Source organism: Scardinius erythrophthalmus, assembly GCF_964197995.2.
Source record: "Scardinius erythrophthalmus genome assembly, chromosome: 8".
In the NCBI taxonomy this organism is placed as follows: Eukaryota; Metazoa; Chordata; class Actinopteri; order Cypriniformes; family Leuciscidae; genus Scardinius; species Scardinius erythrophthalmus.
Window position 1 is genome coordinate 3989139 of NC_138228.1, and position 12642 is coordinate 4001780.

Consider the following 12642-nt stretch of genomic DNA (forward strand, 5'->3'; position numbering starts at 1 on the left):
GAAGAAGCGGATGGCAAGGATGACAACATCGCTGTCGACAGTCTGGACAAATGCCTTTTTATGGCCATTGGCCCCAGCATGTGCAAGATGCAGGATTATTCTAGTGCTTCTGGATGATTACAAGGCTGAAGGGCAGACATGTCATACCCTGGTCTGTTGGAGAGTACAGCATCTTTCTTGGTGGAAAGGAGGAGTTTACCTGACATGCCATGCTTGGTTATCTCTTCACTGATATATCCAAATAGTTAAATATATAACAATATATCCAGTATATACTGTATATAATAGATATATCCAGTTACATTTTGGAATTGGAGTTCTCCTATCTCCTTTAGTTCTTGATCCGGTTCCTCTGCGTTGGTGAGTTTGTGTTTTGAGGTTCTCCTCTGGATATGTGTCAAACACAATATCCAGTCACGTGACAGATTCATAGCTCATGTGTGACCTCACAAACCCAGCAATATTGGTGTTAACGTAGTCATGGAATGTTTTTTTAAGTAGTTGGCCGGACCATTTGGACCATGAGCTATGAATCTGTCACATGAGCTCATCATGTACAGCAAGACCTGTGTTTCAAGCCGTGTAGATGAAGCTAGACATCAGTCTCTCGAGAACCTGCCACCCACCCAAGCTGCATTGATTCAGCACATCAAAAGAGCACTGCTGCAGGCCAGCTTCTACTGGAATCAGGCAACCGCTGTCCAGCAAGATATCCCAGAGTTTAATGCATGGGGATGGTTTCGGGACTCTACGAGAAAGACTTGGGAACCTTACTGGACTAATCTCGGAGACGCCAGTAAAGCCTGCACCATTCTCCTTCACTGTGGCTGCAAGACAGCATGTAGAGGGCACTGTAAGTGCTGTAAAGCCGGAGTTCGTTGCACTTCTATATGTGCATGTGAGGGTTCTTGTACAAACAATGATGGTGAAGACAATGAGAGATCCAGTGATTGTGAGTGATAATGATAATTCATGTGAGAGACCATGAGAATTCACTGTTGTTTATGTTATTGCTGTTTTTTTGTTATGCTTAGCAAACCTTTAAGAGTTTTGGAAAAATTTACTATATTATTATTTTAATAATTTAACATAATAGAAATATTGCCTTGCAATAATAATTGTGTTTTATTCTTTCTTATATGATTACACTTTGAAATGTATTCACCTGTGGTACACTGAAAACCATTTCACTTTTATAAGGAAATGAATCAAAATTGAGAATAACCTTCAAAGTTGTGGTAAAAAAAAAAAGATTTTCAACCACAGCCTTGAAAAGAATACAGGTTCCAGACTTACACAAGCATAAATATAAATATGCCAATGGACTTCCTGTGGTCAATAAACATAAAATAGACACCACATCCTCATTTGTAGCGCATTTGGTTCAAAATTTGTAGCCAAAACCATTTTTCGGACATCGGCCATATTGAATTTAGGGAATTTGGGGGTCCTGATATACCCAATCATAAATGTAAGTATTCCTATGGGTTTCCCATGGTCAAAAAAGGTAAAACAGACATCAAGTTTGTATTTGTATCTCATCTGGCTCAAAAGCTATAGCCAAAACCCTTTCAGGCGGCGGCCATATTGGATTTGGCCGCCATCTTGGTCTCAGGGACCATTGGCTCGGGCGCCCTGGCTAAATCATTTCAGTATCCCCTCAGCTACATCTGTGCCAAATTTGGTGCTTGTAGATGCATTTGCGCGACAATGGTGTGTAAGGCCCCATACTACAGCCCAAACTGCTTTTTTGGACAGCGGCCATATTGGAATTGGAGGATCGAGGGGTCCAGATATACTGGGTCATAAATATAAACATTCCTATGTGTTTCTCATGATCAATTAAGCTGAAAAACATATCAAGTTTGTATTTGTATCTCATGTGGTTCAAAAGTTAAAGCCGGAACCCTTTTCGGGCGGCGGCCATATTGGATTTGGCCGCCATCTTGGCCCCGAGGGTCGCTGGCTCCGGCGCCCTAGCTAAATCATTTCGGTATGACCTGAGCTACATCTGTGCCAAATTTGGCGCTTTTAGATGAATTTGCGCGAAAATGTGCTTAAGGCCCCCAACTAATTGGAGTTTTCATAAAACCTTGCTTGTTTGTTTGATTTGTGTGTGTGTGTGTATGTGTGTGTGTGTGTGTGTGTGCGTGTGAGTGAATTCCCTTCTATTATTATCAGCCCTTTATGGTATCCTGTAATCCTGTCATTTTCCTTCACTTTATTGCTATTGAGATTAAACGATCTTTTATGTCTTTAACGGGTTCATAACCCATTCTTGATGTTAGATATATGTGTGTGTGTTTATGTGATAATATAAAGAAACATACTACATTTCATTCAGATTTTTAATCCTCACTATGTCACTCATGCTCAACAAGGTTGCATTTATTTGATCTAGCATACAGTAAAAGCTATAATATTGTGAAATATCACAATTCTAAATAAATGTTTTCTATTTTAATGCTTTCTTATATGTAATTTGGCAAACATTTAATGATGGCAAAGCTGAATTTTCAGCAGCCATTAGTTACTCCAGTCTTCAGTGTCACATGATCCTTCAGAAATCATTCTAATATGTTTATTAGGTTACACTTTATTTTAAGGTGTCGTTGTTACAGTGTAATTATACATTTAAATACTAATACTAATTAACAACATGTACTTTTTATATGTTTTGGGTAGGATTAGGGTTTGGTTTAGGGTTAGTTGCATGCAATTTTGCATAATTTACTGTTATTACTATGGTAAGTACATGTTGCATATCGTCACCTTCCTAAAATAATTAAATTAATAAGTCATTTTTTGACAGGTTTTTTTTTGTGCATTAGTCATCTCCTCATGATGCTGGCCACCTCTGGTAAAATCGCCCACATCCTCAGTTGAACAGATCATGCAATTCAACCCCTGTAGTATAATGGCCTATTTCAAGAGTGTGACAATTTTACAAGTTTTTCAAGATGGCAGCTGCATCAAGAAGAACGAAAATCTACTTAACCTCTGAAGTTAGGTTCAGTTTTTGGTGTTTTCTGAGAAACCTGAAAAAATGACTTGGGAAGGTGACGATATGCAACAGAGACAATGTAAAATAAAGTGTTATCGTTTATTATCAATTTTGAAAACAGTTGTGTTGCTTAATATGTTCGTGGAGATCAACTACAGTTCAACAGTCAGGATGTGTTATGCTTTCAAGAACAGCACTGATAAATCCATTTAAAACCAGAGAAGTTTGAAGGGCATATCAATTTAATAATAATAAGAAAAATTTATTTCTCTAAAGCAAACTAGTTTCTTAACTATTTTCCATTGCTGTAGAGGGCTGTTAACTGAAATGAGTTTTTCAAAAAGCTATCCAACAGCTGCTGCACACCAGAAGCTGTCTGAAACGCAACATATCCAACGCGTGTGCACAAACACTAGGCCTTTCTGAGTTCAGCTACTGATAGAAGGGGAAACTAATCCATTGACGTTTTTTAGATCTGCATGCATTCTGATTTCTCACACACACAAACAGATGGTGTGGATGAAATACATGACTTCGCCACAAGAACCCAAGAATCTGCAGCTGGGAATCTTCTGAGGGTCTAAATTTATTCATAGTCTTTTACCAGCACAAACACAAACAATAGCGCTCACACACACTTGCTCACGCTCTTAGGCACACGCAAACACAATGACACTCCCAGTGATATCACACTTATATATCAGGTTTGATAATCCCCCGTTCGTGATCTCCCTTTGCTATAGCCACCATGTCTGTGTGAGAACCACAAAAGCCCATAATACTCTGCAGCCTATATATATACAGTATATATATGCCCTACAGACGTCTGTGTTTCATTTAGTCGCACACACTCCACACACACAATGCGTAACGCAACCCTCCTGCTCTGTGGCTGGGCCGCTCTCCTGCCATTGAACTTTTATTGAGGGAAAAAGAAAGGCTTTTTATATTTTGGAAAATCAACAAGTGAAATGTTTCCACACAAGCAATATTGTTCCATATATAAAAAAACAAAAAAACTCAACGTTATAATTATTGTCTCTCTCTGTGTGGTTTCCAGCACGAGGGCCCTTGACCTGCAGCTGTGCGTGGTCACGCGTGAGACGGAGAAAGAGCTGGAAAACGAGCGCTCTCGCCGCCTGCACCTCAGGTAAGGAAACGAGGGAACAATGGCGTAAGAGAGACAAAGGAACGAGAGCGGCTGATTGAGTCATGCGAGTGTGTGAGGAGTGTTTGCAGTAGCCACTTCAGCCACGGCACGACAGGAAGAGATGCAGATGGGAAACAACTGTGTGCGTGTATGAGTACACTTGTGGGTGTTTGTAGGTTTGTAAGTGTGAGAAAAAATACAAAGTGAAAAGGGAAGGAGAACTAAAAAGAGAACAAGCGTACATTGATTTGAGCAGAATAGATTTCTGTGTAGCTGAATACTGGTATTATTTAAAAGAAAAAGAAAAAAAGACATGCTTGACCACTTAGTCACAATGCTTACGTAAAGACTTATTAGGGTTCCTTAAAGATATAATGTTCCAGCAAGTTTGCTTGATCAATCACCAAAGAAGCATGTCAATTTTACAGTTTTTTCCAATTGCTAACACACTAAAATGATTTGCACAATAACTGCACAATTATTTAAACTGACACACAGAGAGCAAAACCTCTTCTCAAGTTTTACACACATTTTGCAATTCAAAATGGCACTTTTTAAACACACTGAACGCGGTTCTCTGCATAAGACACAACCATCTGACATAACGTCACATGTTTGCCATTTCAAAACACTGCCATTCAAAATGACACTACATGAGCTGATTGGCCGATACATGTGTCACCTGAACAAACACCTCAATGCTTCGTTGTTAACACTTCAATCTTATTCAGTTTACTGTTTTTTTTGTGAGCATATTCTTGTTCAGTCTGATGTACATATATCTGCTGTGCATATGTTGCACTGACTTGTTTGGTGAAAAGAAAATATATATATATCAACAGCATGTGTGTGTATGTGCAAATATTTCTGTGCATGTAAACAATCTGATGAATTTTCTACAATTTGAACTATTTTAGTATTATGGCAAAGCATACTAAAGATGAGAGTGCTTTTCATGATGCCCAACAGTGTGTAGTTGGTTAGACAAAAATCTGCTAATATGAATGAAGTGTGTGCCATTTTGTGCAAAAGTTTGATTTTGATTATGCTATATGTAGTTTTGGTTGCAGTGCTTCATTTAGCAGGATATATGAGGTATTTTGCAGTTTGGGTGTGTGGTTTTGTGAATTGTGTTAAGTATTTTAATAAAACCAGCCTAGTTTGCAAAATTGTGTGTTAGCAATTGGAAAAAAACTGTATTCAGGAAAAAAAATTCTTGTCAAAGTAATACAATTTTGTTTTGCAAAAATGAGTATACCCTCCTGAAAGTCACTAAAAATAAAACATTTCTAGTGCAAATTAAAGGCAATTTTTTATCCATAGGTGATTATGTTGAACTGAAAGATTTAAATAAGTGTTATTTATTATTATATTTCTCAGCATTACCCCATGCAACTCGTGTTTCATGATTCATCACTCATCACACAACTTCCCATATTCTGTCCCATTCATTCAGTCTTTGATGTTTTTCTGAGACACCAATGGCTTTTTAAAGTTGTGAATTCGCTTTAATATGGCTAATTTCCTGACTAATAAGTTGTGGTTAAGACAAGTTTGCCCAGGAGTGTGTGTATTTTTAGTTTGTTCGAGGCTTGTTCCTGCAGATATCTGCTGTTTGAAATGTGAACAGTTAATAAATCAGGTGCTGTGAAGTGAAGCTGTCATGAACGACTGAGTCTCGGTTGACTGGCAGGTGATAATGCAGTCGTGAGCTCTCTGACAGGCGTTTCTCTTCTTCAACCGTCTATGTGGGCGGCACACACAAATGCCATGATGGCGTCATGCTGCAAAGTGCTTGTCTATGAGAGGTGTGTGTTGGGGAATGTAAGCGAGTAAAGGAGTGTGTGGCAAACTTTTATCTGTGGTTAGTGTGCCTGGAGTTACTTGAAAAACCTTTTTCTAATTTGCTCTGAGTTTGCTCTCGTTGTCCCATTTTGAATTGGATTATTTCAGCTGATGTCTGACACCTGGGCAGATTTTTTAGAAATCTGTCAAAAAGTCGTAGTTATCAGTTTTTAATATGCTGCCAAAACTTTTACAATTCAATTCAATTCAACTTTATTTCCAGACTCAAGGTCCATTAGAGAGAAAACATACAACAACCTACAGATACAATACAAAACATTTAAAATAGACAATTATGCCAATACCTTCTCATAGATTACTGGTATCCCACCACACTTTGCCTAGGGCTTGACAACAGCATAATAATAGCATTCTGTGAATTATCCAGCCGACAATTACATTTATACATCAAATTTCTCATTAAAGCCATAAAAGTTTTCTTTAAAAAGGTTTATCTTAACCTGATCTGAACACATTTAAAAAAAAAAAATCACCAACATATTACCTTGGGGGTATAACATTCAGCGCTGCGTCATCATCACACATTTCATCATTAATGAAATGCCCCAAAAATGTTGTTTTAGTGCATACATTTAGTACTTGCCCTGACAAATAAAAATCTGTAAAATTAAGGTCCTTATCCCCTTTTGTTCTACATATCATGGCAACACTCTTCTTTGCATTATATTGCACATCATATTTAATCCCATAATCAGAGCAGACATTTAGCAGCTGTGGAAAGCCAGCACTACTTGGAGAAAAAATTATCTCCAGATCGTCAGCATACATAAGATAATACAGAAAAGACAATACTGAAAATAAACATAAGGTCAAATTAAAGGTGCAATGTTTAAAGTAACACAGCAGCAGAATACAGTTGTCAGTCCTGTATTTGAGCCCTTAAGACGGTTAAGTTCACACACAGTTCAGTTATTTATGGGAGTGACAACCGCATTCTATAACCAAACACACCCGTAAATTTTCAGGACTTTTTTCAAGGCCCAGAAAGGTATTAAAGACATCGTTAAAATAGTCCATGTGACTACGGTGGTAGTTGCGCACAAAAGGTATTCTCGTCGCTTCATAGCATTACATTTGAACCACTGTCATCACATGGACTATTTTAACGATGTCTTGACTACCTTTCTGGGCCTTGAAAGTTGCAATGATATTGCTGTCTATGGAGGGACAGAAAGCTCTCAGATTTCATTAAAAAGATCTTAATTTGTGTTCAGAAGATGAATGAAGGTCTTACGGGTTTGGAACAACATGAGGGTGATAAAATGATGACAGAATTTACATTTTTTGGTGAACTAACCCTTTAATGAAGATTTGACGGATGATCTAGTGGCTCGATTGGACTCATGTCATCAAAACTCAAAAGTAATTAAAAAAATTAAATAAAATTACACTTTTAAATTTAATGGATGCTACCATCTTTGATATTACTTGGGTCACTGGGATGGTTACTGGTTAGAGAATACGGGCTCGACTACCGTTGCATGTTCATATTGATGGTACTGTAAGTTTTTGTTTGAATGGGACATTTCGAAACTCACAGTAAAGAAAATGATATATAGTGGGTGTTAATATTACATTTGATTTCTGCGGTCTTACATTGCACTCCATCAAAATGTATCCCTGGATAAACAAAATGTTCTATTCTGTGTTCCTGTGCTTTTAGGGATTGTAATGTTTTAAGATAGTTAAAGTGTTTCTCTTGCTGTTTTTTGTCCTGTCCCGGTTGTGCAGGACTCTATGGAGTGCAGTCTTAAAGTCCCCCTGTAGTTAATCATTTTATCCCTTAAAACTGATCACCAATGTTTTTCCTTGAAAAATAAATTATTCATGCCTTAAAATAGCTCAGATGTAACTCTACACCCTTGCCTCATTTAGTATATGCTGTTCTATGAATATGCAAATGAGCCCCGCCTCCACTCACTCACTCAGCTCAGAGATCCACTCGTTGACGATCACGCGTTGATCTGATTGGTTACAAGGTAGTTTGTGACATCAGAAACACCAGCGATTTCAAACCGTGTTTTTGGTTCACTGCAGTTTTAAGGAGAAAATTCTTAGCATTGGAGTTGACATGAATTTGTGCATAGTTTGTCTTAAAGCATATTAAAAACAACACATAGAAATTTAAACAACATGAAAAGCTTGATTTTCACCACAGGGGGGACTTTAACACTTGATGTATTACGTGCCAGTCAAACATCGGAGGAACTTTCAAATCATTCATTTTGACCCCATTTGCCAATGACATTTTATCAGCCAGTAATTGCTAAACAATTTGCACATGATATGTACAGTCTGTCTTCTCAAAGACAAGTTTAACTTTGCTTCTAAATTTGAGATTTTCCACAAATAATTAGTCTTTTTTTAGAGCAACAAGAAATTTTTAAAAACGTCTAACTCTATAAAGAGCTCTCGAATGCCTCTCAATGTCCTATTATTCCTTTTTTGATTTATTTTATAGTTTTCAAGACCGTCCCGAGATGGCAGTTCACCAAGTACTCATCCTGAGATGGTAAACTATAATTGATGGCTCCATTTGATCTTTTTGCACTGCAATTGCCAGGCTTTTAAGCTCCAGTACATGTTTTCACTGTTTACTGTGCATACTTCACACTTCGCTGCTACCTAGAAACATTGTAAAATCTTCCCTTTGAGATGTTATCTAACATATTTCCACATCGATGTCAAAGCAGAGTGTGACCCTTGCGTTGAACAGTGTGTTGAAGCCACTAGTCATGTGAAAAGACCTAATGCACTGCAATAACAATTTGTACTACAGACATGAATGATACTTCAAAATCATGTGACTCATTGAGAAGAGTTAATGAGTTTGCTATTTTTTTAATATGGACATGGAAATTATGTTATTGCTTACTCAGTATTTTTTTTGTCCATACAGTGAAAGTAAATGGGGTCCAATGATGTTTCTGACTCTATTGATCTTTATTGTATGCTCAAAAACAGTTAAAATTTTTTCAAAGTATCTTCTTTTCCCATTGAAGAAAGAAAGCCATAGATATGTCATGACCTATTATATAGGAGTGTGTGGCGATGTGGTAGCCTATATATTGATTTTCTCAAGATGCCTTTCACATTTCTCAAAGCGTGAAGAAATAATCAAAGTGCTCTTGTGTGGTCTTACATTGCACTCTGTCAAAATGTATCCCTGGAAAAACAAAATGTTCTATTCTCTGTTCCCGTGCTGATAGGGCTAGTAATGTTTCATGATGGTTAAAGCGGTTCTCTCGTTCTCTCATTCTCTGTATTTCTTGCCTGTCCAGGCTATGGAGAACTTTATGAAGTGCAGCATTAAAGGGTTTGTTCTAGGGCTGTCACTTTTATGAAAAAATTCTGTTCGATTTTTGAGACATAAGTGTTCATTGAATGTTCATTTTCCATGTCTAAAGACGTTTCCATTTTAAACGCCAAATATGGGCAAATCCAAGGACAACTAACAGGCATTAGGACGAACGTAAAGAGGGGGCGCTTGGCACAAGTCAGCAAATATTCCTGATGATTTATTGGCATGAAGTTTCGTGCACAATGACAAACAGGAGTGCAACATTCTCGGAAAACAATAAGCAGAATGGACTGCCATAACATCAATGAACAACATTACTGCAGTCTTCAGCATGGCTGTGTTTATGATTAGAAATGTCAAACAAATTTCGCCTACGAAGGCGATTGTAGACCGTAGCCCAAATCTGTATCTTTATGCATGAGACTGTCTGAATACTGGGAGAATTCACATTTTTGGAGTAAAAAGAGACACATTATGCAGAGGTATAATTTGCTGTTATGCGTGTTTGTCAGAGCCTGCAGTTGCTGTGTGACGCGCGTTCGCTACGGGCGTATTGTGACGAGCTGGACGAGCTCCGAGAGAAGGCTGTTAAAATCGATTTCCTATTTTCGTTTTCGAAACTTGCGTTGGTTGGTCTGATCGATTGTGCAATCGCAAAGTGACAGCCCTAGTTAGTTCACTCAAAAATGAAAATTCTGTCAGTAATTACTCTCCCTCATGTTGTTCCAACCCCGTAAGACTTTCGTTCATCTTCGGAACACAAATTAAGATATTTTTGATTAAATCTGAGAGCTGGATCACTCCTCCATAGGCTGCTATGGGATCGAAACTTGCCGGCCCAGAAAGTTAGTAAAGACAATGTTTAAAACAGAAGAAAATGAAAAGTTGAATGAAGTTGTTATTTTTGTTGTTTTTTGCGCACAATAAACTTGATAATTTTAAGGTTGAGACACTGTAGTCACTTGAACTATTTTAACGATGGCAGATTAAATTAAGCCTATGAAGGAGTGATCCAGCTCTCAGATTTAATCAAAAATATCTTAATTTGTGTTCTGAAGATGAACGAAAGTCTTACGGGGTTGGAACAACATGAGGGAGAGTAATTACTGACAGAATTTTCATTTTTGGGTGAACTAACCCTCTAATGTGTTGTGCGCCAGTCAAACATTTTAAACACAGTACTCAACTTTCAAATCATTCCACTGATAAAAGAAAGCCATAGAGGTTGACTGATGACAGAATTTTAGTTTTTGGGAAAACTATCCCTTTAAGGTTTTCACCCGGTGAATGATTAAATGGGTGAAACTTACATTAACACAAGGACCTAAATGAAGTTCCAAACATACAGTAGGTTTGGGAGGAGGAGCCCAATAATTCAGTCCTGTCAATCATCATTACAAGTGTTATAGGGGGGTTGAGCTCGGAGCTTGAGCTGAGATTCGGGTTCGAGCCTCTGTTGAGGATAGAAAGCCAAGTTAGTTTTCCATTAAATATTAAGAGTGGCATACTTCTTACTTGAAATGATGAAATCAGTGTGGAATAGTTTGACTTGAGCCTGTAAGCAACCACCCAGAAACATGCTAAAAATACTCTTAACTCTATAGCAATGCTCTGGCAACCACCCACAACATTCTAGCAATATACGGTATTAAAAAATGAAATATTGATATCATAGTAATATTACACACACACAATAGTATTATGAGTAATCCAGCACCAGTAACTGGTCGACACTCCAAGATGTGTGTGGGTTTATTGCACCTTAATACTTGTTTCCACCCACCATAAAATGGAAAAAATGAGGTTTATAGTGGACATGACAGGTGGAGCACTCAACCCGCACCAGAAAAAAGGGTAACACTTTATTTTACAGTGTCCTTGTTACATATGTGACACGTACTTACCATAGTATTAACATTTAATTATGCATAATTACATACAACTAACCCTCAACCAAACCCTAATCCTACCCTAACCCTATAGTAAGTACATGGAGTTGCTTAATATTACTCAGTGCTTAAATATATAATTACACTGTAACAATGACACCTTAAAATAAAGTGTAACCCAAAAAAGTTGGATTCGGTAAAAAAGAAAGGGTGTTAGAATCGCAGTCAACATTTTTTTTGTTCACGTTTGTACAGTTAGGATTACAAACACTCTTTACATACACTCATATTTTGTGTGTGATTCATTGTTAATTTTGTGTTTTCTCTTATTTTGGGCCAAAGTTAAAGACAAATCTGACTGTGTTATTTTTTGTCAAAATGTTAGATATGTTAAAGGGGTCATGACATGGTTTTGTTTTTGTTTTATTATGTTCCCTTAGGTGCAATTATAGTATTATTATAGTTTTTTGGACAAAAAACTTTTAAATTTGAGTGATTTATGACCTTTTCCCACCCTGTTTCTCATCCTCTGATTCAAACAGTCTGTTTTGGGGGTGTTTCCCCTTTAAGAGTTCAGTGTTAACGCCCACTGTTATGATTGGCTAACGTCATTGGCTAAAAGTAGTTTTAAGATGAAATACATTACTTACAGCTTGCGGCGTCGTTGGGACCCAGAATAGTTGGCATGGCCTGATCTTTAAGCAGCAGTTTTCTGGCAAAGCCAGCATCATACTGTGATTTATTCTCAAAACAGTCATCCTTGAAACGTAGAGAACACACGCTTAAATTAACACTGCCGTGACTGGGACGTTCGCAAAAAATAAACTGCATCCATTTTTCCTTGACGTCTGGATCTTTCGGCAGCGGATTCAAACATTTTGTTTGTCCACAGCCAGGAACAGCACATCTACGTGGCATCGCAATCTTCTTGTAAACAGACCCACTCGCTGCACGTCGACTGAACACCTGTGGGCGTGAAAACCAATGCGTTGATGCGAAACGAGGCGTAGTTGTCTTGCGCTGGAGGCGGTCATATGCAAACGACTGGTACGTCACTTCGTACCGTGACGTCACTTCTTACTATGGATCCCCAACGAGCTGTAATTAGAGCTTGATTAAATAAATGCTTCGTTTGTAATGGGGAGGACGTCTTAAGCTCTGAAACTTGCAGGAAGTTTTAATGGTACAAAGACCTCTTATATACCAAAAGATCAAGGCAAATTTGGTTTCTCATGTCATGACCCCTTTAAATGTTCATGTTAATGTACTGAAAATCTGATATTGTGGCAACCCTACACCCTAGCACTGTGGCGGCTGCTTGCATTGACAATCGTTACTCATATTTTCATCAGAAATTAACATTCAATTATGCATAATTACATGCAACTAACCCTCAACCAAATCCTAATCCTACCCTAACCCTATAGTAAGT

At 37.8% G+C, this 12642-nt stretch overlaps 1 protein-coding gene across 1 annotated transcript in view; it reads left to right on the forward strand.

Annotated features, from left to right (window-relative positions):
• Positions 1-528: 528 nt before the first annotated feature.
• Positions 529-12642, forward strand: part of lekr1 (Leucine-, glutamate- and lysine-rich protein 1) — a gene marked incomplete at its 5' end in the record, with an annotated part of 82170 nt that continues 70056 nt past the window's right edge. Inside the window, 2 exons of the mRNA XM_081372707.1 lie at positions 529-848; positions 4065-4154. Of these exons, the coding sequence (XP_081228833.1) occupies positions 529-848; positions 4065-4154 (410 nt within the window). The remainder of the gene's footprint in view (positions 849-4064; positions 4155-12642) is intronic.